The 26178-nt window shown below is 39.9% G+C and overlaps 1 protein-coding gene across 1 annotated transcript in view; it reads right to left on the reverse strand.

The window, feature by feature from the left end:
* Window positions 1-4181: 4181 nt before the first annotated feature.
* Window positions 4182-26178, reverse strand: part of MARCH11 (membrane-associated ring finger (C3HC4) 11) — a 111251-nt gene continuing 89254 nt past the window's right edge. The window contains exons 3-4 of the mRNA XM_012642729.1: window positions 25244-25436; window positions 4182-4612 (exon numbers count right to left, since the gene is read on the reverse strand). Coding sequence (XP_012498183.1) covers window positions 4290-4612; window positions 25244-25436 — 516 coding nt within the window. The 3' untranslated portion in view covers window positions 4182-4289. The remainder of the gene's footprint in view (window positions 4613-25243; window positions 25437-26178) is intronic.

Consider the following 26178-nt stretch of genomic DNA (forward strand, 5'->3'; position numbering starts at 1 on the left):
AAAAAGATTATTTCCCCTAAAAAGCCATGTTGCATATAGAAAATCCTCAAAAATATGAAAAGTTGCAAGAAAATTTAGTGACTACTGACCTGTTTTAGAAAATAATCATAAAATGCTTTAGATTAAGGTTTATGATTTAAAAATAAAACACCACCAAAACTTTATAAGAAAATGTGCATTATTTTCATTCTCCCATTGGCTCTCAGTGTCCTACATTTCCTAGGGAGAAAATGCTTAACACAACTTGGAACTCCTTGACTAATTAACTAGTTAAATCTATGGTGTGGAAAATGGCACCTTTACGAAGCTAATGAATTAGTCTCTAGGTAACACCGGGGCCCAGAACTTTGAGGTTTGCTATAAATCACAGCATCTGCTGCAATTCTGCATCATGCACACAGGATGGAAATGGTTTTTTCTTAACTGATAAACTGGCACTGAGCTAATTGGCTAAAGTATCTCTTTAAGGTCTTTAACTAATTATGTCTTAATATATGAAACATGAAATTATTTTTCTATAAATTATGCCATTATATAAATAATATATACATAATTATATAATTGTACAGTATGTTATTCATATTATATAATATGTTATATTTATTTTATATGTAATTTGAAGACAAACTTTGCCACACCTTGGTTGGAAAAAGGATGAACTTGGGAAGAAAATGTAAAATATCAGATGCTTATAAGCTACTGTCATTAAAATGTGTAAGATAGAAAAAAGCTATAAAGGGAAATACGGACAGAGCATGATCTGTGTTTAAAAATCACACATCAGACTGGGCACAGTGGCTCACTCCTGGAATCTCAGCACTTTGGGAGGCCAAGGCAGGAGGATCACTTGAGGCCAGGGGTTTGATACCAACCTGAGCAACATAGAGAGACCCCATCACAAAAAAAAAAACAAGAAAAATTAGCTGGGTGTGGTGGTGCACACCTGTAGTCCCAGCTACTCAGGTGGCTGAGACAGGAGGACTGCTTGAGCCCAGGAGTTCGAGGTTGCAGTGACCTATGATTATGCCACTGCACTCCATTCTTGGTGGCAGAGTGAGATCCTGTCGCTACAAAAAAAGAGAAAGAAACATCAATTGTTGGATGACGGTTAATCTAATTGTGGAGCAGCAAAGACAAATTTATTTTGCTGTTTAACTCTACAGACAAGGGAGGTTGGAGCATTTGCACATCATCAAAACCAATAGGTCATGCTAATATCACTAACCTATGGGGGAAAAAAATCAAAAAGAAAAGAGAAGCAGTCCTGGGCTAAAACAAAAGCAAGAGAGAGAGCTTGCTTTATTGTGGCATGTTTTTAGTTACTGGTATGTACAGAATAACAAATTAAAAATTGATTATTTAGGTAAAAATTTGATGATAAAATTTATTTACTCTGGAAAGTGACTGGGGGCACTTTTAAAAATGGAGGAACTATCCCAAGATCTATGATGCGCTTTCTGGGTTTTGCTGTCTCCCGGGAGAGGGGAGGAAAGCAGCACAGCCCATCCGATGTCTGACTATTTCTACTGCATTATTGAATTTACAGCAATTCATGGGGAACACCCATCCCCCAGAAATGACCTTGCCCGATCTTACCACCTGCTGCCTGAACCCCATCTTCTGTGTGGGATTCGGTGCCAGACACCCAGCCAACCCTGTAGGGTGGGATCATGTCTTCACCTATAGCCTGTACTCCCTCTGACAAGAGTTCTCTCCATTTCTGGAACATGCCTCTCTTTCACCCCCCAGCTGTTCCAGAGTGTTCTTTTTCCCCTCAAGACCCAGGTCCTGTCAGATCCTCAGTGATACCTTCTCCAGGTGCCTGAGGGACAAATGGCCACCCGTCTGAACTGCCGCTTCTCTTAGCTCACCTGTATGTAGACACCTAAGATGTGGAGCCTCCCTGTGAACCTGGCTGCCCCGTGCCCCGCTGCTCACAGTGCCCAGCACACAGATGGGAAAGGTTTGTACTGCACATTAATGACTGAAAAGAGGCAGGCTGCATACAGGTTCTAAATTGGTGTAATATTGGAAAAGATTTCAAAAATAATAATTTAAAGTATTTCCCACTCATTTCCTTACCATAATGTTTTTTTTTTTTACATTTAAGGTAGCCTGAGTTTGAATTATGGCATTCACAATTGGAAAGTTAATTATTTACATAATAATTGATATAGTACAGTGTTAAGAATTTTAATTATTTTAAAGCAGTGAATTTAGTTCTCTAAATGCACTCCCCACCCTTGGAGTGTTTCTTTTTGAGTTTCTCTGCAATCATGTCATGGAGGGTACATTATGTTGAGTGGAAATTCTGCCAGATTTCTTATTCCAAGATTGATTCAGGGTGTGTGTGTGTGTGTCAGGAGGTGGGGGTCATGAAAAGGTGGGGGGAAATACAGGGTGTAGACAAAAGGAACATCCCAGGGCAAGGTCCTGGGAAGGAGGGAGGCCAGGGCACATGTCCCTTTCAGGGGGACAATTCCATCCTGCACTTTTGTCCCCAGACGTCTCCACCTCATGCACCCACACAGACATCGCAGGGAGAGGGGTTCTCACCCTCTCTCCCTTTTTGTTTTTGAGTGAGGTGTGCACTAATTCAAAGGGCAGTCTTGCTACGTACTGGAAGTGGTAGTCTAATCTGTGTTTCAAGTCTCAGTACAGCATTTTTAACACAAATTATTCTAAATTGTAATGACATTAGTAACCAAAATTATTCTCCATGAAATGTTATGCTGTTGACTACTCGCCTTAGTGAATAAACTGTCCAGGAAACTCACCCAGGATGGTGCTCATGGAACATCATATTAAAACAAGCAAACAAAGTTTGAAATAGAACGTTTAACACGCTCACCTCCCACATCTGCCCCTAAATAATGGCTGAATTTTCCTTCCTTTGTGACTTCATGATTCATTCTTCACATTTCTGTAAACTGTCACACCGTTGTCATTTGTAACATGTTTTTTTAACTGGAAAAATATTATTTTAAGTATTGGGAGAATTTTCTATGGAGGAATCACGTAATAGTGCTACTCTGTGAACTACTGTATTATACAAACATGATTTATTCTATTATTAATCACTCAAAAGTTATTTTTAGAAAATAGAATATAAAACATTTTACTTTATATGCTTTTAAATCTAGTCATTAATTATTTCAAACAACCAGCATGTTCAACTCTTGTTTCTAGGGAAAACGTGACTTCCTGCCTTCTCATCTGCTCTGCCATTGTTCATTAAAATGTGCCAATTACCTTCATTAGGTGGATAAAAAGGTGGAAAATCCCCAGATACCAAGAGTTAGCAGCCTGTTCCTGGGGAGTCAATAGGCTTATTTTTCTTTTCCTCTTTTCATTTAAAAAATACTCATCTAGTGAAAGAGAAAGACTTCTCACTGCTGGCGAAAATATTTCCTAGTACTTCATTAAACCCAGTAATAGGATTAGTGTTTAAGTGATTAAGGTGGTATATAAGCCTTTACTTAGAAGAAAAGAAAATTTAATTAAGATGGCACACATAGAATTCAAGACACTAATAATTAACTGAATTAATTGTGATAGGTCTGTTAGAGGGCTGCGCAAATGTTAGGCAGTATTATGATTCCAGATACTAGATGCAACATTTCGGTAAGCTTTGGGGGTTATAAGTATGCAGGATGCCCTGCTGATGTAATACGTACAGAAGTAAAGCTATTCTATTCCACTTATTTTTATATTTCTACAAGCGCTCTGTATTGTTTCAGAAATTAGGAAACAAGCCATAATTCCTAGAACTTGCATTCCTGGTGACAGGCTATTTCATCAGAGCAAAAATGTCGTGCTCAGATTTGCCAACCAGCACGAGGCACAAGGAGAAGCGCCTCTGTGCCGCACACTTGACAGGCACTTTGGAACCTGCTCACGGCATTCTAAACTCTTACCCATTCGTAACATGTCTGAAAAATTACACGTGGAGCAGAACGTTTGATAAAAATATATTTAAAACAAGCAGGAAAAAATAGTTTTGGCCTTAAGGATAACTTTCATCATTCTTTTAACCAAGTAGAATTAAATTATATGTATAATGATTTCAAGTACCAACTCATAAAAGATGTGACAAATCGGGAAACAAAGAACAAGAGGACTCTTTTTTTTCAGAAAAATGTATTTGCAATTCAAATGTTCATATAAAAAGCATAAATTTTAAAAAGTTCATAGATGTTTGTTTTTAGAAGTGCTGTGGTTTCACCATTCATTGCAACTACATTCCGAAAGGTGCGGGGTGGTCCACACGGGATCATCTTATGCTTTTATCACACTGAAGTCACTCTCATCACAACCTCTCCCGAGCTGTTATCGTCTGACAGATCTTCATGGGGCCTCATCCGATTGAACAGATGCAATAACACGTATCCACACTGAAACCGGGGCGAGGTTAACTGGGTCGGGTGGACCAAGTTTCTGTTCCGCAGAGCTGTCAATGGCAACCACAAAGTCCTACTTGTGGAAGACTCTCCCCGGCTGCTTTCTTCGATGTCTGTGGCTTTGTCATAGTTTAATACATCCCAGTGCAAATTAACAGCTCGCCAGCGCTTAAAAACCCTGTAAACTGCAGCTCCTTCATGGACAATGAGACCTAGAATTTGAGGGAAAAGAAAAAAGACTAGTGATAATCAAAGGTCGGGAATGTTGTTTTGTAGACAAGTAAGGGATTCAAGAAATGTCAACTCTGTTATTCATCATCATTGAAGAACATGACATACTGTTTACCCAACTATTATGGCTAATGGTAAGCTGCTACCCATGTTACACAGGAATAATCTATACTTAAAGAATAAGGATACACTAACATGCAGAGAGTTAAGCTATCGTGGATATAATTACTTGCTCTGTGATGGTTCAGAATACGCCTTGGGCATTCACATCACCTTAGGAGAATCATTAGGTCCATTTACTGATTTAACATATATTTCTTGACTGCCTGTTGTGTGCCAAGCAAAATGTTAGGGGCTTGGACCCAGCTGGCAACTTAATTTAGGAAAGAGACAGGTTGCAGATGTTAAGAGGAAGTTGCCTCACACATCTGGAAGCCCGCACGAGCCAGACTGAGCAAGTAAGAGGAGTAGTGGAGCTGACATCAGAGGTAACTGGAGGCAGATCACGTAGGACCCTGCGGGACTTTACAAGGACACTGACTTCATTCCCAGTGCGATGGGACCTCATTAGCGGGTATCTGAGTAGAGGAGTGACGTGACAATTTATGTTCTAAAACCGTGATTCTTCTGCTCTGTTGAGTTAGAGACATTGCAGGTATTGAGGATGCCGTCTCCCAAGCTCCTAGAACAATGCCTCACACACAGTAGGAACAATATGACTTTCTGTTATTTGTGTTTTCCTCAAGAATTCAACAAAAACGTATTGAACAGCTACGTGAGAGCTTTATGTCAATCATCTCATGTGGTTCTCAGCACAGACTTATGAGGCAGGTGCTAGCATTTCCCCTGTTTCACAAACAAGGAGATGAAGCCACGGGGATGTGAAGGAACTTGCTTAAGAGCACACAACTAGTGGTGGGGGAGCAGGGATTTGAACTCAGCCAGGCTGGTTCCCAGATCCTTGCTCTTTGCTGCTACAAAGGGAATCGGATGATCACACGTTTCTGAGACACTCCCAGGAAAATAAATAAGGCGATATGAGAAACTCGGGGACTATAAACTGGTGGCCCATAAGTCAGGTATGATGCACTAGCACATGGGGCCCTCACCGTCCACCCCAGCCCTACCACACACCCTGCACTGTCACACGTTTACATTTCAGTGTGTGTTCCAAAAGCTTTTGAATGTGTGACCCTTCACACGAAACGAGTCCCTAGGGGAAGTCCCTCAGAGAGAGAGAAGTGAGGAAGGGCTCTTTTTTTGGAGAAGGTTGAAATTCCATGGAAATTCGGTGCAGAGGCCAAGGAAGAGCCCATTTTTGGTGAAGTAAGGCATGGGTAAGCAGAGCATGTCAGCTGACACAACCACTTTGCAATGATAAATTTGAAAATGAGCAGTTCCCACCTCTCAGCATTTAGACCTTTGGGTATATCTCCTAGAGAAGCTCTCACAAAGGTGAAAAAGGAAGCATGGTCAAAAACATTTATTACATCATTGTTTGTATTTGAGGAAAAAACTGCAAGTGATCTTAATGTCCATCCTCTGAAGAACAGAAAAATTGTAGAGCCAATGGACTGCAGCAATGAAACAAAAGGGAATAAAGTCATATGCATCAACATGGATACATTTCAAAACTATAATGAAAATATCAAAGTCACAATGAAAAAATGAAAGTTTCAAAAAGAAACTCCTGGAGTGGATAAATACTGTACATTTTTATGAATGCATATATATGGTAAACATATAAAAGCAGGCATGAGAACAATAACAGCTGAGTCATGACAGTGGGGAGGGAAGGACAGAGATGAGACCAAGGAGGGTCTTCAAAGAGGGATTTCAACTTTTATCTCAAATGTCACATCTTTCAAACTGGGTGGTGAAGGTATGGATGTTCAGCATATTGTTCTGTATGTGTTTTGTGCCTGAATAATTCAACAATTACAGGGAATTTATTAGGAAAGTTAATACAAGATGGATTGAGGAAGTCGTGGAGACAATGAAGGAGGCTCTCGACTTATATGTGACGAGCAGAGTAACGGTAAGGAGAGCACAGAGAAATAAAGCAATAAACTCAGAGGAAAAATTGATAGGAATTATAATGGAAGACGGGGGAAAATCAGAGTTCCATATATTTGAGGCTGGAGGAATGAGTGACTAAAAGGATGGTGGTAACCTTCCCATAGGTACAATGACTTAAGGGTTTTAAGCATGTTTTTGGGGGGGACATTATTTCATTTTTTTGTCAGTTAAAACAATAATAGGTAGGTAAGGGAGATACCAGTCCTTGAAGAATCACCCCAATCTCATTATCAAAACTCAAATTTTGCATAGCTCCCTTACCAGGAGATAAACTTCTGATTCATGTGACATAGAAGCACTCCAAAGATATCGACACAGGTCATTAAAAATGCATGTGGTCTAGCAAGTAAAAATGTATTAAGCATAATTATTGTACACCACCAAAATAATGAAGAAAAATGTAAACTTCTGTTAATCAGAACAATTTCAAATAAATGTTTAGATCTACTTCTTTTTCCAAAGGAATAATCTAAAGTTGACCTAACTGACCAGATATTTTCAGGAAACAGCCAGAATCAAAAGTTAGGACTACCAGATTTTAATTGGTGATTCTATTATTAGCTTTCTGAGTCTCCATGGCCATTGATTTAACCTTTTGGGTTCGATTTTTCCTCCTTAAAATGAAATTGGAATACCTAATCTTTACATTCACCCAGATAGTATGAAGATAAATTGGAATTCATCAACTATAAAGCACTCAGATTTCCTCTGAGATAGTAACTATATAAATACAAGACATTATTATTAATTAAAAAATCAATAGTGAATCTATGTGGTGAGGAGCATTCATTCACACTAATCACAAAACAATTACAGCCCAAGACAGGTTCATTCTGGGTAAGAGCAGAGATGGGGATGGGCAGGGAGAGCTTCACTGAGGGGGAAACCACTCATTTTGCAGGATCCTATTCTTTTTTATTGATTTCCTTTGCAAGGCCAGAAATCAGATCACTCACTAGAGCTTACAGTCGCTTTCTGGGAATATATTTCTGGTAGCTCTTTTCTAAATACATAAATCTACCCAATGTGCAGAAATAAATCCTGCAGGTCTTTATAGTATATTTTGAACTGAATTTAAAGAGAATTTCTTGAAGTTTTCATGAAGACATAATCCTCTTGAATTTCCAGCTCCATGGGCTGCTGCTTCTTAATTGCATTAAGTCGTGAATGATGATTAGACTTTGTTTTACTCCCCATGAGCATTTAAGAAGTCCTTGCCCTCTAGAAGCCTAAATTTTACTGTAATACAACGAACCCCATCCCACTTCCAAGGTAATGTGCATTTTTATCCTTTCTTCTTTAAAAGTTCTGGAGTTGTGGCAAATGCCTCTTGTAACCACTGGTTACAACCACTAGTTTTGTAACTCATGGTTACAAAAGGCACAGTGAGAAGATAGGGATGATGACCATTCAAGGGTAAGGACCCATTCAGCTCTGGCTCATCGTGTTGGAAATCCAGCTTTTAAAAGCCATGCTGCTCTACTTTCTCACTGATGGTCAAATGAATTTGTCACCTTGACATTTCAGGTCATATGAGAGCAGACTTGGATTTACTTTTTCATCTGACTCACTAAGCCTGAAGAGAAAAGCAATTATAATTTCTATAAAATGTAAGTATTAAATATTTTAGGATGCTTGCTACATTATTAATGGTATGAATGTCCACAAAGTGTGATTTATGGAAATTTGGAGAGTTGAGAAGTGTGCATGTGCACGTGTGGTTGGTTGGTTGGTTTTTGTCATTTTCTCCCCAGTAACATTTAATTGGAGCATCTTCTTATTGGTGTACAAAGGGACATTTTTGTTAGGGAATAATCTTGAAAAGCAAAGCAGGCTTAAATATTTTCTGGTTTCATTGAAATAAAAACAGTTTTTGTGTAAGTAAAATATATTCTAAATTTTGAAGTGGTGTGTTAGTTGAAGTTCTTTATAGTGGTGTAATCTGAGCTATTCACAGAAAGAAATGATGGGAATGCTACCAAGGTACGTGTAGTCACATTCCCGTGCACGCGCGCGCGCACACACACACACACACACACACACACACCCCATTTGTCTATGTTTACTTTAACACCTGAAGTGTTATAATTAACAGAGAATTGCAAAATTTATAATCAAATACAAACAAATTTTATCTTATATTAACCACCAAAGCACTGGTCAATTTCATCTCTTATGTTACCAGTCCCAGCTTTTGTTTGGATAGGTTTGGCTGTTTCTCATAATTTATAAGGTAAGTTTTTACCAAGGTTCTATTTTGTGACAAGCAGTGTGCTAAGAGCTTTACATGCATGATTTGCATTTAATCTGGAGAGCAACTCTAAAATTAGGTGGTATACTTGTACAATTGTACAATTGAGAAAATTGAGACCTAGAGAGATTTAACAACTTGTCCAACATCCTGAAGACATAAGAATTGGAGCTGAAACTGGAACCCAAATTTGTCTAAATGTAAACCTTGAGCACTACAGTCCTATCCAACCTAAATGTTCAAAGTACGGCAGTCTCTTCTAGCTAAAGAATGACCAACTAAAAGAGCTTAATATGGACTAAATATTTGTGCCCCCCCCCAATTCATATGTTGAAGCCCAAATCCCCAGTGTGACAGTGTTTGGAGGTGAGACTCTGGGAGGTAATCAAGGTTAGATGAGGTCATGAGGGTGGGCACCTCAAGACGGGATTAGTGCCCTTATAAAAAGAAAAAACATGAGATCTCTTCCTCTTTTTCTCTCTCTCTGTGTGCACACACCAAAGAAAGGCCACATGAGGGCCTAACGAGAAGACGGCTGTCCACAAACTAGAAAAAGAGCCTTCACCAGACACCAAAGATGCTGCTATTCACCTTGGGCTCCCCAGTTACAGAACTGGGAGAGATGATGTGTGCCACTTAAGCCACCCAGTTCATGGTATTTTGGTTTAGCGGCCCGAACTGACTGAAACAGATCTTGTGGATAAACTACATCGCCCTCATTTAAAATATGAGTAAGCTGTGATTTGAGCGAAGTTCATACGATTAGCTGCCATCTTTGCTATCCTGTGTGTCACCGACACTGCTATGTCTCTAGGAGCACCAGTGAAACAGCCATTTCCTCCCCTCCCCACCCATGGGGGGGAAGGGCTGGGGAGCCTCATTTGAAGGTGACACGGCCAGCGGTGAGAGCCTCCTCTGGGCAGCGACACTCACCTTCAGCTTTCCCAGGGAACGCAAGCCCATGGTGAGACCACAGAGGAACACTGTAAAGCTCTGTGTGCTGTTCAATCTAAACGACCTTTGGGAAAGCTTAAGAACTCACAGCTCACAGCAGATATTTGGCCAAAAAAGGCTCTTGATTTTGAGAATGCTCAAGAGTTTTAGGTTAAATTTCACCATTCTATCTTACCAAGATTTTTCTTATTCTTTCTCTTTCATTTACATATATAGATACACACACACACACACACACACACACACACACATATATACATATGTATATATTTATCTAAGCTTTATAAATATAACTCATGTCATTCGGGGAAGTCAGCATATGCTGGAAACAGAATGCGGGTTGGGTTCTGTTTAATTCCATGTCCTAGAAGAACAGTTTAGAGCCCATCTCATAAATTGGCCCCACTTTTGACTCCTTAATTTTCACTGATACTTGGTGAAAACCAGAGTATGTTTGCTCCATAGAAAATCAACCAAATGAAACAGTAATCCAAGATACCCTTGTGATGATCTTTGTGCTAGAATGTAACAAAATGCATTAATCTTCCTGGCACTATTTTCCAATCTACCCCAAATTCAAATGCCCAATAATTATAGAAACTTAAATGTGAGTATAGAGGCAATCACTTCAAAAGTCACTGTCCCATAGTTAAATCTTGTTAATATAAATCAAAGAAATAACCATAAGCCACAGTTATTTCTGTATGTTCCAAACAGTTTTTGTTTGAACAATATATGAAGCTTAATGCAAAAAATACAGAAAGATAAAACTTAGAGAGATGAAGACTGAAAGATAATATATGTCATCGCAAAAGTCACTAAGCTCACAAAACAAAGCCTTCATAAATTAATATCCTAAAACCCATTCTTCTGGAAACTACAGTGTCCTAATGACATATGGGGATTCCGTGAATACGTATCTCCAATGTTGTCTGTATAGGAACAAATACTGTAAAGAGATAGCCCACATAAAGTGCACTGACACCTGTAAAATATGGTTGATTTTTCGTCACCGAATATAAATGGTATAGAACTTGCTTCTCTCACAAATGCCTAGAACCAAGTAAAATTCCCAAACCAGGTTGAGAATGGCATGCTGATCATGAGAGCTTACAGCTCAAGGGCTCAAACACAGATTCATCATTAACATCAATAATATCATCTTCTGTGCAAGAAACAAGATAAGGACAACAAATTATTCTGAAAGTTCCCAAGACACAAAACACATTAGGGTCTAGATAACTTCAAAATATTGATGATCCAGCCCACCCCACCCCCAAAGTAGGGAACAGCACACACAAAGAAATGATTAGTACAATAGCGAAGACCCTAAATGAAGACAAGAGTTTTGTTGAGAGCACACAAAAGAGTGTTCATCCTGTCTCTGACGCTCTCTATGTCCCCCTCTCCATGACAGCTGCAGTCATCAGCCTGGAAGCAAAGGGCACATCTGTGCTGGCTCTCCAACGCTGATGACATCGCTTTCTGGAAAGAGAATGCGATGGGAAAGCCCAATTGTCAGATGAAGTCTAATACTGCACTATTAATACGTGACAGCTAATGAAGCTTTTCTGAAAGGCTCTGGCACAGGGTGAGTTGATCTTGTCCTGCCATACCTATTTCAGTTATGACCATCCCCCAAGTCATGTAAACCAGAAACCTGGGGGTCACTACAACTCCTCTCTCCTCTTGCACCAAATTCTGCTAATTCTTTCTTCTTAGCAAACCCGAGCTACAACCATAAAACAGAATTTCCTGGAATGCCCACTCTGTTACATTTGCACGATGAACTATTAATCGTGCTTCAAGATCCAGATTCTCTCATAATTTCTTCTCTGAGGCACTCAAACAAAATCAATCACTCCCTCTTTCTACTGTCTACCGTGCCACACAGGAAATACCTGAACTGATTTATGTCGATCTCCTTACTGCCTGTGCTGCACCAACTTGTTCATGTGCCTGTGGTCCCTAATCAGCTGTGTGCTCCCTGACAGAACCTTGTCTTGCTTGCCTTTGGCACCAGTTCCTACCACAGTGCCCGGCCCATGGTAAGAACTCAATCAATCTTTGCTAAAGGAGAGGGAGAGAGAGCTCAGTAGCCATCACTGGGAGCTAAGGGATGACAAGGACTGACTTAATCTAGTTGTGACTCTGCTATGAGAACAGAAAAGGGTCTTGAGTATTGTTTTTTGAAACATTAAAGTAATATTTTCTGACATCAAAGACAAACTGACACATGCAGTCCAATGCTAAATTTGGAAAGGGTTTAGGGATGGGGGTCCATATTTCATGACAGTGGGTTTTGGCCCTGAGTGGGAGGTGGTAGGGGAAATGTGGGGCACGGGGCAAAGGAGCTAAAATTCTGTAAAAGGTTTTGTGTTCAGCCCCAGTAACTGTCGCCTCCTATCTTGCTGGCCTGGCCATCGAATGTTTGCCTGCATCGAACAGTCATGAACCCTGAATCTGACAAAGTGGTTGTGCCCAGGCCTAAAACTTGGGAGGCAGATAAGGATTCCTCCCTGCTATTTCCAGGCAAAATGGAGAGAGTAAAAAGGAAACAATGTCCATTCATCTGATCACTTGTTTTTCTAAGAAGCCTATCCATCAATCAATTATTCTATTTTTTTTATTCTTTGGTAGATAGAACACTCTCTTGATCTTTCTATTAATAACCCTGGAGGATAAATCTATGATTGGCACATTCAAAGAATATTCCTCAAAAAGCGCAAACTTTGTAACACATTATAAAAGATATGGTATGTTTAATTTTTTTTAAAAAAAGGATTAAAAGAATTCACTAGACAGAAGAATTGTTATATTATCTACATTTCTACCCAACAGTGATTTGCTTGAGAAAAAAAAAATCTATGGGTATGGTTTTTCAATAAAAGAAATAAATGAGCCCAATACTTTTATATTAATAGATAATAAAGACATCCTAGAGCTCTCCTATAATTGGGAGCATGGAATCAGTTAATTTCAGTTGAATGACATTTCAATTCTGCCCCTCCATCCTTGGACAGATGATAAACTTTGTTAGCAAAGGGGTAGCATCATATATCACAGGGCTCTCACTCAAGATCAAAAAGAACCTGATGGACAAACATAGTCACTGAATTTTGAAATTAAAAATATATATATTGGGTATGATTTAATCCAACCCTCTCGCTTTGGGGGATGAGGACTCTGAGACCCAGGGAAGTGATGTGGCATGTTTTGCTCAAGGTCCATAGTTAGTGACTGAGCTCAGAATCAGAGCCTGCCTCGTGGTGCCTGGTCCAGTGTGCTTGTTCTGCAAGAACTCAGACATCAGCATCCTTGGCCAAAGCCAGCCCTCACCAGTGTCCTTGGCCCACTGAATAGTCAGCGGCCAGAAGGGATATTACACTGACTAATAAGTAGACAGGATCAAAGTATCTTTTTGGTAACACCAAAGGCTGAGATGGGTAAATTCTTCTCTGGTCTTTATCCTAAAGGTACATTGTAGCATTTGGATAGGAGACAGGAGAATTATAACAACCTTCATGATTTATAAAAATAAATAACCTGCACACCTGGATTTAATAAAAACTGCATTTGGTTTAGAAAGCATATCAATGTCTATTTTCTGCATTAATTAAAGCTTTTTGGATTTAGTAAATTTCCATTTGTTTCCCACACTCTAGTATATGGACTAATGCCAGTTCTTAGAAAGAGACTCTTAGTGAACTTTAGTGGCAAGTGAAAATAGATGCAACTAATTTTCCATTTCTTCTTCAATGAATAAACTGCCTACTGAAAACTTATAAAACATGATTTTAATAATTTTCAGAGTAAACTACATAGGTATTTGTTGTTCTATTTTGGAGGAATGAGAATAATTATTTTAAAAGATCTAAATTGAAATGTCTAATTAAAATCTCTTTACCTTTGTGACTAGTGATAGGCTATTTCATTGTTGTTGGCTTCATTTTTCATTTCTCTTAAGTCATACAGGCAGTGGATAAAAATTCCAAACAGAAGCTACCATCTACACATAATTAAAATTTATAAACCCTTCTGTTTCATTCCATGACATGAGAAAGATGTTTATAATTTAAAACATTAATGAAATGTTTAACCTGAATATAAAAATGCTCATATATTAGTTTTCTTATCTATTCTGTGATGTAGTAAAAAAAATTCAAGATCGCGATGTGATTCTTTACATAGATAATTCCTATTAGGAAATTGTTTCACTTGGAAGAAGGGGAAGAGAGAAATGGCTTTTGGTATGGTATGGTCCATGTTTTCCATTCTCCTTACTAATGTTTCTGTATTTGTGGGGCTTTATTAATTTAGAGTAAATGAGTGAAGACTTCACAAAATAACTACAATACTTTGGGCTTCCAAGACAAATTTTTCTCTATTTCTGATCTAAAATCAGTTCACCTAAAGGTATGTATTCCCTATGCCATGTCTTAGGTGTTTGAGACAGTAATTTAAGAAGTAGTTTCACTTTATCGTACAGAAAACATTTTGTAAATGATTCTAGTTATTCAAGCTCAGCACCAGAAGGAGGGGTTCTGACCAGATAATAGCTCAGGCAGGTAAATATCCTTACTCCCTGCACACAGGCTGTGGAGCGACAGGGTCTGGTTCCAATCTCGGGACTGACTTCCAGTCTGTCTGACCTTGGGGAGCTGCTTCACACGTGCCTATTTTCTCATCTCTGAGACGTGAATGATAACAGTATCTATAACTTCTAAGGCTGTTGTGGGGATTAAATGGAACAATTGGGGTAGAGTGCTTAAAATATTGCTCTGGTCATAGCAAATATAATCTGAGATATCATCGAAGATGCATTTTCTAAGACCTTATGTCTCCCTACTTGGAAGCAGTTGAAGACATATATGGGCTTCGTGTCTATGCTCATCGCTGTGGTTCCTGACAGCCCAAGTGTTTGTCCACCCTCCCTGTCAACACCCACAGTCCTGCATCCTCAGTGTTCTCGGCAGAAGCATCATTTAGAAGAAGGGTTGTGTTCACATTCTTGAGTGAGAAAATTCTTTGTTGCAAAATAGTACAAAGGCAGGAGATCCCAAAGAGGCAGTGTGAGGTCTAAAGAACAATCCCCAGGTTTTCAGGGTAAGGGAACTGCCTCTTCTGCCCCTCCCAGATGGGGGCAGGCTTGTGGTGGCTTGGCCCCGCTGCCACACGATCTACTTTCAGCTCTCTGTTCCAAAGAAAACCTTCCATTCCCAAGTTGATTTGGCCTCTTTCATAACTTCATTTAAGAGTACCTAGGGATACACTCAGATCTCTGAAGTTGTGCAGTTCCTGAGTCTCATGTGTTTAGAATTCCCATAACCTCTCTTCTGGAAAACAGTGAAGTCACAGGGTAAAGCTCCACGAAACGTGCTCGTGTGCATGCGCTCATACAGAATAAAGCCACAGGAGATGTGCCGTCCTGGTCTCTCAGCTTCTCTCCACGCTCATGGATGGTTTGTCCCCTGGCATGTGGATCTGCTCAGCCCCCCAAGACCACAGGACTCCAGGGTCCATGTGGCTGACTCGGCCATGGCCCACCGTGCATGACCCCTTGCCCTCTGCTATTCCTCCTTCACCCTGGCCTGGGCCTTGCCTTCCAGAAACCATCCCAACTCCAAGCTCTGCAGCTCCCCCACCCCGCTGCTGACAGCAACCTCCAGTGCTTCCTGCCCACCCGCCTTCCTAATCTCAGTGTGGCCTCTTCCACCTCCTGCAGACTCTGAGCCCCTGGACTGCACCATCCTTTCCCAATGTGCCAGCTTCTTTCTGGCTTTGACTCCTTCTCCAGCATCCAGGAAAGCTCAGCCCCTCCTGGAAAGCTCTCCCCACATGAGGTGAAAGGCAGGCTGATCTTGCTGCTGTCTTCCAGCAGCCCTGCAGAACAAAACCTCAGTGTGGCCCAGTCTCCCACTGCGCCTCTCTGTGCTTGCACCTGCGCTGCTGGCCACTGGCTCCTCCCCTGGAAGATCCCAGCTCCTCGCCGTGCAAGACCCCACTCTCTCCTGCTCTGGCCACGCCGTTCTGCCCACCCTTCAAGTCCCGCCATGTCCGTGTTCCTCAACCGAAGCATTTCCCCTGCACGCGCTGATTCCAGCCATCATATATAAATCTCCAGCTCTAACCTCTATCCTGAGCTCCACACACTTAAGTCCAGCTGCCTACTGACCATATCCACTTGGGATTCCCCAGAAATTCTGCAAAAAGAAAATGTGCAAAAGGAACCTAAGACTGTTCTCTCCCTTTGCCCCGTTCTGACACGCAGAGTTTCAGTGACTGCCGCTCCTGCCTACCAACAGGCTTGTGAGTCACACCTGATGGCCCCTCCTCTGCCCTGATTAATCTCTTTTAATTCTAGCAGCTTCCCACCAGTCTTAGCGCAGGCCTCATCACCTGCCCAGGCTATTACACCGTCCCTCACCTTCTCCACCCGCCCCTCCCCTTCAGCTTCCACACTATTGAGACCATCCTCAGTGTCGGGCTGGTCGGTCACACCCAGCGCGTGCGGTCTCAGTCCCAAGCGCCACCCACAGGCCCCTTCCCTGCTGCTGCTCTTCAACAGCATCTTTCATTCTTGCCACCCCACACCGCATAGGATTCCTTAAAAAATATCCCATGATTTTGTGTGTTTATAGGTCTAGGCATTTGCCTCTCTCTGGGCCCTTCCTAGTTTCTGCTCTTCCCTAAAATTGAACTGAAGATTTTCTTCCTTCATGGACTTCACTAACCAGCGTGATGAATCTTCCCCCGTTAGTTCTCGCGTACGTTTCTCCATGGGCACTTTTCATGAAGTATTCTAACTGCTTATTTCCCTGACTGTCTCCTCCCAGCAGGTGGAGAGCAGGGACTATGTTGTAGTCCAGGGCTCCGCGAACCTTTCTGCAAACGGCCAGGTAGCAAGTACTTTGGGCTGTGTTACCCTTACAGTCTCTGCTGAAACTTGGTGACAGCCCCCAAATGAAGGGATATGCCTGTGTCCCAACATGACTTTATGGGTACTGAAGATTCAATTTGATATAATTTTCATGCCATGGAATAAGCGTCTTCTTTTTATGTTTTTCAACCATTTAAAAATGTAAAAACCATTCTGAGATCATGGGCTATATAAAAACCGGCAGTGGGCTGGGTTTGGTCCTCAGGCTGCAGTTTGCCACCCCTTGCTCTGTTTATATCCCTGCCCCACAATGAAGGCTTGGCATACGGTAAATAATGCAGGGAATGTGGGCTCAGTAGATAACTGACACCTCCTTGGCTAGGCTGTCCCCAGTTGGTAGAGACAGCTGAAAGTGTCCTAAGAGTAAGGCGTGGGCCCCTCCCATTAAAAGACCCAAAGAGTTAATTAGCTTAGAGAGACCCTTCCATGCCCATCACTGAAGGACAAGCAGGATATGCAACAAGCTCCCTTCTATTTTATTTCCCAGGGTTTGAAAGGCAACAATATCACTAATAATCAACTACAATAATAATCTTCAGAGAAATTAGTAAACATCAGTGTGATTAAGGTATAGAATAGCCTATAATTTGTACCGCCAGAGCACAGAAATAATACTGGTCTACTTCTCAAAACATATGAAGGATAAAACTTGGTTTTTCCTCTGACAATTTCGAATTACAAAGGGCCACTCTGCCTCTGCCTTGCAGGGGCTGGCCCAGAACGTGTTCAAACTGTCGAGATCCAAGACTCTTGCTTGTGTCTCGGGCTCACGGTGTTGAATCAGACTCTTTCTAAATGAAGCTGAGGCATTTCCAGGGGCATGAAACATGCTAAGATATTCCAAGCCCAGGAATAATGATCTGTGCTTGTAAAGGAATTCTGCTCCATTTAAAAAATGATTCCAAACGAGCTAGCGGAGTGTGCAAATCTGCAACAGTCTCAGCCGCCCGGGCGCAGCTCACCTCCAGCCCGGGCTCCACCTGGGATGAAGTTTGAAGGGAAACCCAGAGGGGCTTGGGCAAGAGGAGAAGAATGTTCCTGTCCTCCCTACAAAAGCGCTGCGCAAAGGTCTCCTAAGTAGCCGAAGCATTGGCACTAGAGAGATGGAGGTCCCCAATCAAATTACAGATCAGGAAATGGAAGCGTTTCCTGGAGCAGAGGTGGCTGATACACTTCTTACGTCTGGAGGGAAAATTTTAGTGATATGAAGATTCAAAAAGGAAATGCTGAATACTGGGCTAATCAACTTTCATGGTTATTATGCCAAGCAGTGCTTAAGTTGAGCTGCTTTTCTCACATGCCGTATGATTCATGCAGACATATCCACTTTAGTGCTTCCTATGAAATTCGGGATGAGATAAATGCAGCAACAACGCCTCCTACCACCTGCCTACCACTGTAACCCAAAGTGCAACCACAGCCCTGAAGCAGCCTTCTGCACCCCACTCCATGGCTGGACGCTGGCCTGTTGACTTTCAAAGCTTGGTTTTCCTGAGTGACCCCAGGAGCTCAGATTCCAGAAGTGGTAGCGGCGGCGGTGATCGGGGTGTGATGAAGGTCAGATCTGGGCTCCACTGTCTTGCGGTGAAAAAAACTACTTTATATATATGTGAAGTTTTTTTATTAAAATTGTTCACAATTTTGAATGGGATGGAGCTGCCCTGCTTGTGCAGCCCTGTGTTTCAGGGTGGCTGGGAGCTGTGTCCCCACTTCCCATAGGAAAAGTATCTTCAAAGGTGGTGGCCCGCGTCAGACCACACTCCATTTGGGAGGCCTAGGAAAGAGCTTACTCTTCTCAGACATCCTCAGCCCACTCTGTGCGGGACAGAGGCCCTAAGGGGTACAGGGAACATTCTAATTGTTCTCTCAGTAATTTTACATTCTTCACTTGAAACTATTTGATACATTTTATATTTATCCATAAATATTTTACAGCTTTAAAAAAATGCCATCTATCAACAATGGCCCAAGGCCCACACATTTTACAAATCTTAGCAACGTATATTCTTTTCTAGTGTTTTAACCTAAAATAATTTAAGAAATATTGTCAACTTCTGAGTCATGCTGAAAGGTGCCAGAGGGCATGGAAAATTTTTAAAAGGAGGTAGTCTAAAAGTCATTTGTATTTTGTTTGCAATGTATTAGAAATTTTTTCTTTAGCAGTAGATTAACCTTCTTAATTGTGCTTTGCTTATGCTAATTGGTCTATATTCACAGACAGCAAACTGCAGGGAGGAAGGTGGCCTGAAAGCACCATGATAGGAGGAGGCAACCCTGCCATTAAGTAGACAGCTGGGAACTTACTTTTCATCACGAGTCTAATTGCCCTGAAATTCTTTGTCAAAATTCTTCACTGTGATTCATATGACAGCAACAGAATTAGAAAATGTACATTTTATATTTCAGGTCAATAAAATGTTAAATCATGTGCTATTTTTAGCTGTTCTACCTGGAGAAAAATAGCAAAGTGAAACAATATCAAAAGCAAGAGGAAAATGTTCTTCTGCGTTTTTTAAATGTAAATATATGTCTAAAGTAATCCATCTAAGATGGCAGGAATGTATTATATTTATTTATTATTCTGAAGTTCTATAATGAAATGTGAATATATTACCGACTGGTAATTCTAAAGTTTTCTTGTGTGTGCCCAAATAGCTTTAGCTAGATACATGATCAAATATGAAAAACAGATTTTAGAAGGGGCTATAATGCCTATAAGAATTTACAGGGATTTAAAGAAAACTTATTTTAATTCAAAATATGGGAAAAATAAAAGTTTATGTTGGAGAGTATGAAATTTTTGCAGAAGGAGAATTTTTTTTCACTATGAACTATAATTGGTATAGTAAGGAGAAGACATTTTGATTTTATACTCATTCTAGTATATCCCAGGTTATTTTTTTAAATTCCCTAATCTCTGTAGCTTTCAAAAGTAAGAGAGCATAAACAATTACATTACACTTTAGTTCATTATTTCAAAAGGGCCCTGGGAGATATTTTTGGCTGCTGGTGGGTATATCAGGGTGTGTATGTGTGTGTGTGTCTATATCTCCCCCATTCTGCATGCTTATGTTAAGTCTGAGTAATAAAATAGTATGAAGAACAACAATAACAGAATCAGAACTTCAGCCACAGATCGAGGGGAAGCCATTTTTTTTTGAGGCAATTTCAGGGAGTACTTTCTACGCTAAAAAGAGACTGAGAAGTGAAATTCCCTCACTGTTAAAAGTATGATAAATAGAAGAAACTGACCCAAGAGCTCCTAAAATGTGCTGGAGAATGCAGGGTTTTTGAGAGGCAGTGATCCCTGGTCTCAATCTCTCCTTACGGTGTTTCCGTGAGTGTTTACAGAGCGCACCTACTCCGTGTCCCTGCACATCATCACATCCCTGGGGGCCTGAAAGATACCAGGTAGGATGAGCTGCACGTGAGCATGACCCAGTGTGGTCATTTTTATTTTCTTAAATAAAATTGCTCCAAAAGTTTAAATAGTTATAGAATTAATTTTAAGAAAACCACTCTAATGGTGTTAAATGTACTTAAAACCACCAACTGAAAGGTCAAGAAAGTGGTGATGTCCATGGCTGGCAAGGTGTGGGAAAACAGGAACGCTTGCGTATTTGAGGGGAGTATAAATTGGTAAAGCCTTTTTAGAGGGCACTATAAAAGGACTTATCAAAATGTAACGTGTGCTTACTACTCTACCCAGACTTTCCACTCCTTGGAATGGTGCCAACAGAAATGTTCCCACAAAAAGATGTCTTTACAGCACTGTCCCCAATGGGAAAAACTGGTAACAACCTAAATATTCATCAGTAGAAGAAAGGCTAAATACATTGTTGTGTATCTGTCATAACAGGCAGAAATCTCTAGATCATATAGTTGAATGAAAAAGATTATTTGCTCAACACCTGGCATAGTGTGATCCCACTTATATGAAAAAAAATACATAAGTATCTATGTACCTTTAGGCATTGTAAAGCTAACAAAAAAATTCTGGAGGATACATCAAAATGTTGAGAGGGGGCATTTCTGCAAAGGGAGTGGCATAGTAGAACGGGGGATGTGAGTGAAATGGTCTTTTCCTAACTTCATATATTACACAATTATAAACAAAAATTTTGTGTGTGTATGTGTGTGATACGTGGACAATTAAGAAAATTAAAAAAAAAAAACCCAAAAGTAATGCACGTGTGTAACTTTGTGACCTTAACCAATTCCTTCCCATAATATTTCATGGAAGATCAAAACATTTTCTAGACTTGGATTTGCCACTAATTTACAGTGTTGAATAGATTAGGTACAAGCACTGCCATCTCTATCTTGGGAATATCACTAGATGTAATGTGGTTTTGGTTTGTTGCTTCTGTAACAAGAAATTGAATTCACCTCATCTGGTTCTACCAGACACTAAAATGAGTAGGTAACTGCTCTTATGCAAGTGAATCAAATGACCTCTGTCCTCATGTGGCCTTCCCCTAGTTCCTCAAACTTTTAGTCATTAATAAGCGTATTCCTCTTATGGCACAAGCTTCCTTTGAATCACACAACCAACGGAAGTGGTGGTCTTGTATTTTCTCAATGTGCGCAGTATGGAGTGAAGAACCAGATCTTCTGCCTAATGCCTTCTGCTATGCACTTGCTCTTCATTTCTGGGTTTGTTAATCTTCCTTTGTCCACTGTGCAATTCTTTTTAGGAAGGAGCCAACACAAGCCTGATTCATTACCTATTCCTAAATTACTGCCACCGGCTACAATAGCTTGGTGATTTAAATCCTTTATATTAGTTTTCCTGGTGTACAATCATAGTCTAAATGCCATCTATTTAAATATTTAAAAGAATTCCCCAAACATAGTAAAAGCTATATCTCTTCATAGTTCAATTTCCTTAAAATAGATGTGACTTTTATAAATGTAGATTGAAATATATTTGACCCACAAGAAGGCCACATATGGCTATTTAAATTAAATTTAAATTAATTTAAATAAAATTTAATTTAAAATTTAGTTTCATTCTCACTAGCTACATTCCAAGTGTTCAATAATCAAATTTAGCTAGTGTCTATGGAACTGGATGGCGCAGATATAGAACATTTGCATCAATGCAGAAAGTTCTACTGAACCACCTTTATCGAGACATTTCAACTATAATAGTACCTGGACTCTTAGGAGAATTTAGAACAACAACAGCAAGAAAAAAACGATGTCTTAGAAAAGAAGAAAATGTATTAGTTAATGAAGGAAAGCAACAAACAAATTCACTGCATCTGAAAATAAGTAAACAAATTTTCCCAAGTAAATAAATGTTCTATGAATCCTTACATTTCTATTTAACAATACAACTGTTCCTGAGCATTATATGCACTGGCTAGATTATAACATTTTTGGATTCTGGAATAATCTACAGATTTTCAGAATTATTTTTTCAAAGAACATTTATGAAGCTGTCAATCTGTTCCTTTTCATTTAGGTGTAATCAAGTTTGAAAAGCTTGGACAGACAGGAACGAGGGAATGTTTCCCAGTATTTGAAAGCCCGGAAATGGCTGGCCAATCCCACATTCTCCAACGGTGAGAAGCAGGCCAGCGCTCCACTTGCCAGGTATCTATTCATCTTTCTGCCCACTTGGCCAGCATTTCCCCATGAAATCTGTCTGCAATCTTCCCCTCCCCCTGCCCCACTGCCATTTCCTGCACTCACTTCCTAATGGTGCACATCCCGCTACATTCTAATGACTTGCATGCCTGTCCTTGTGAGGCCATGAGTTCCTTGGGGGCGGGAAAGTGACCAGCTCGTGTTCGTATTCCCAGAACCTCGTACTGTGTCTGACGTAGACAGTTTCCCATAAAGATTATTAAACTGAGTTGACCAAATAGGACTCTAAGTTGTAAACCTCATTTCACTCTAACTCTGACTCTAAGACTTTCAGTCAGGAGTATTTAAGGTATAATCAACGTAATCATGGCTTTTGTTACTGTCCACACTTAGTATGCAGACATTTGAATTAATCTGAAGTGTCAGCAGGAGCTATCGCTACTGTGATCCAGGCAACTACTGGCGGCCTATGTGGATTGTGCTTCTTTTATTGTAAGAGTTTCTAAAATCCTTGAGAAAAAATTAAGATTTTCTCTGGGCCAAAACAGACTAATTAGTGAAATAGCCAAGTGAAATAAACAATGTTCAATCTGAATTCTTTAATATTTTTCAAAATATACAAATAGATCACTGAATGATGAAATTCGGATTTGATGAACCAAAAGACAACAAGAAGTACTGTCAGTATTTAAAACCCAGATCAAAAAATTACTCTCCAAAATGTCTCCAAAAAAACGGCAGCTGTTTTTGTTTCTAAGATATCTGACTTTATAAAATGAGCAAATGCTCAAATTTCAAGAGAAGATCAAATTTGTCATTTATCATTGAAGGACCATTAGAGTTCATATGTCCGTGTTCTTGAAACCAGAATTCTAACAATCTTGATTAAAATACTGACATTAGCAATCAAAATTCAAGATATAATAACTCCACACTAAATGCAAGTTGTGAAATTTTAACAAAAAGTTATTTCCTAACCATGGAATGTATGATCTTTTTAAGTATTATAATGACATGAAGAAAGTCAACTGGAATTTTTTTCCCTCCAGGTTGGATTGGGATCCCAGTGGTTCTTTTATTTTGCATTTCCCCTTTAATATCAATGGAATACCACATTTTATAACATTCATACTGTAAAGCAAACACTATCTTTGAATTTGTTGAGGGATTCAATTTGTAGAACAATTTTATGATTCTTCTTTATTTGGAGTGATGCACTAGAGATTGTATTTGAATAGAGATTTAGAATTGCCAAATGCTTACATATGCATTATCACATTTAATGCGAATTGTTCATATACATGATTAGCCCAATTATTCAGGTAACATCTTCTCAGTTTACATATTATTCGTGACATTTCCCTCCCTGCTTTTTTTCTTTCTTGCCTGAAATTTGATCATTTTCTTTCCTATTAGTCTTATACTACTGATAGGGAGGAAAGAAAAAAAAATAGGGAGAAGTCAGGCTGATCACATTTTAAACATGTGTAGAGTTCTTTTAGGAAAAAAAAAGACTGAAGAATGAAACTGCTAGTTAAATTAAGACTCTAGCAAATAGAGGCATTAATTTATCTCAGAGTTATTTCAATGTTTCTGACATTCAAATCTATGACTTCTAATTAATAACGTAATTATTTCATAATCATTAATTCCTTTATTTCGACCTGCACAGCGGGGATCCTTATGTCCATTTTTACAGGTCAGAGACGAAGCTGACCTGCCCGAGCAGAGGCCAGGATGAGAAACCAAGTCATTGATCCCAAGCTTAGCACCCCTTACCTGAAGTCTGTGGTTTTCAAGCTCTGGTGTGCATCGGAGCCTAGGAGGGGCCCCACCCCCAAAATCTCTGATTCCGTAGGTCTGGGGTGGAGAGTCAGATGTGCACTTTTTTAAAAGTGAGGCAGCTGCTGCTGCTGCCAGTGGTTCACAGACAACACTTTGAGAATTGCTGCTTTAAATCGTGGCGCCTTCCTTCAGCTCTTTAACATCCCAGTAAGCTGTAAACCCCCTCAGAGCAGGGGGATCCTTTCGATACTGCAAGGCCCCTCTCCAGCCACTCTCACCTGCCACCAACCGGTCACCATCGCAGTGCCTGGGGCACCTCACACGAGCCACATAAGTGCTGCATGAATAGCGTCTGTTTTCTCATGATATTAGAGAAAAGACAGATGGGTCAAGGGAAACACAGAAGTAATCTTTCAGTGGGGCCTCTTTTAGCTAAAATGTTTGATACCTTTTCTTCTCTAAGCCCCCGAATTTATTTAATGAAACAAAGAGACACAGGCTGGCAAGAAAAACTGTCCCCAAGTCCCTGCCCTTCTAAAGAGCACTTCACGCCCTCAGGAATCTGAGCAACCATCGCGAAGACAGACATCTAGTTAGCTGTCCATCCTCTCCCCAGACGCACAACGCAAGAGTGCCATTTGCACCGTCCATGTTGCCCAGCTTCGTAAAGAGGAATTGATTTGCTCTCATTCCTTAAAAATAAAAGACACTTCTTATGTTGCTCACCCTAAATAATTTCTTCAACTCCTCCTCCTTCCTTTTGGTTGCAAAATATGTCACTTTGGGCATTATCCTGGATTTTTTTTTTCCCAAACTACTTGGATATAAAAATGTTATGCCTTTTTAGAAAAGCAGCCAAATTATGAGCCTTGCAGACAGTTAATTAACCGGTGAACTGAGATAATTCGAACCCCAGCATTCTATGTTAGAGCCAACTGGTGAAAACACAATCGCTGAAAGAAATGGATTATACTGACAGTTTGTTAATGTTTAAGGTCATGGTCTTACCTATGCACACTAGATCCATAAAACCATACATTCCATAGCAGATTTGAAAAAGGATGTCCTTCCTCTGCCACACTGCATAGGGGCTGAAGGCTGACCAGAGGAGCCAAGTCACACTCGCTATCAAGAACAGGGATCCTAGGATTACAGCAATCATCTGAACTTTCTCAACCAGTGTTATAGAAATGCTTTGCCACTAAAAGAAAAACAGAGGCATGTAAGAAAGAGGTGCTGTGTATAATTAAAAAAGAAAAAAGAAACATTTGAGCCCCATGTTTCTCTTCATAATGTTAGACCCTTTGCAATCTGGCCCCCAAATGAATTTTTCAATTCCATCCAGGCTATAAAACATAGACAGCAGATAAAGATTAATGAATTGCCTTAACTTCATTATTTTCAGTAATTCACCATTTCGCAAGTTTAATCTAGTTTTACTACAGATAATAGTACGGAGAGTGAATGGCTGAGGAATATTTAGTACCTGGAAATCACATTATTATCTTTCACGCATGCATGAAATTAAATACACTCTGACCATACATGGTGAGCACTCCTCTATCTGGCAATTTATTTTGCTCTTAACACATTTGGATAATGCAAAAAGAGGGAATTGTCTCTTGTTTTTGTAGAAAAAATATAAAAACAAATAAGTTATATAAGAACATCAGTAAAAAAACTCATTTAAGATAACACACTAGGATAATCATAAGGGAACTATGAAATTGTACATTATCTGTTATTGGTACATTTCATATACTCAGATATTACTGACTTTTTATTATCTAATGGGTAATCCACGAAGAATTTTTGTCAAGATTTAGAATTTGTAAGTAAATGGAGTATCTTTGAAACTCACAAACTGTTTTAGCACAGACTCTTCAATGGGGAAAATAATTTGGTGTTCTAAGTATCAATATTTGAAAGGATTTACAGCACAA

This window comes from Propithecus coquereli, unplaced genomic scaffold (assembly GCF_000956105.1).
Source record: "Propithecus coquereli isolate 6110/MARCELLA unplaced genomic scaffold, Pcoq_1.0 Scaffold100, whole genome shotgun sequence".
NCBI classification, from domain to species: domain Eukaryota; kingdom Metazoa; phylum Chordata; class Mammalia; order Primates; family Indriidae; genus Propithecus; species Propithecus coquereli.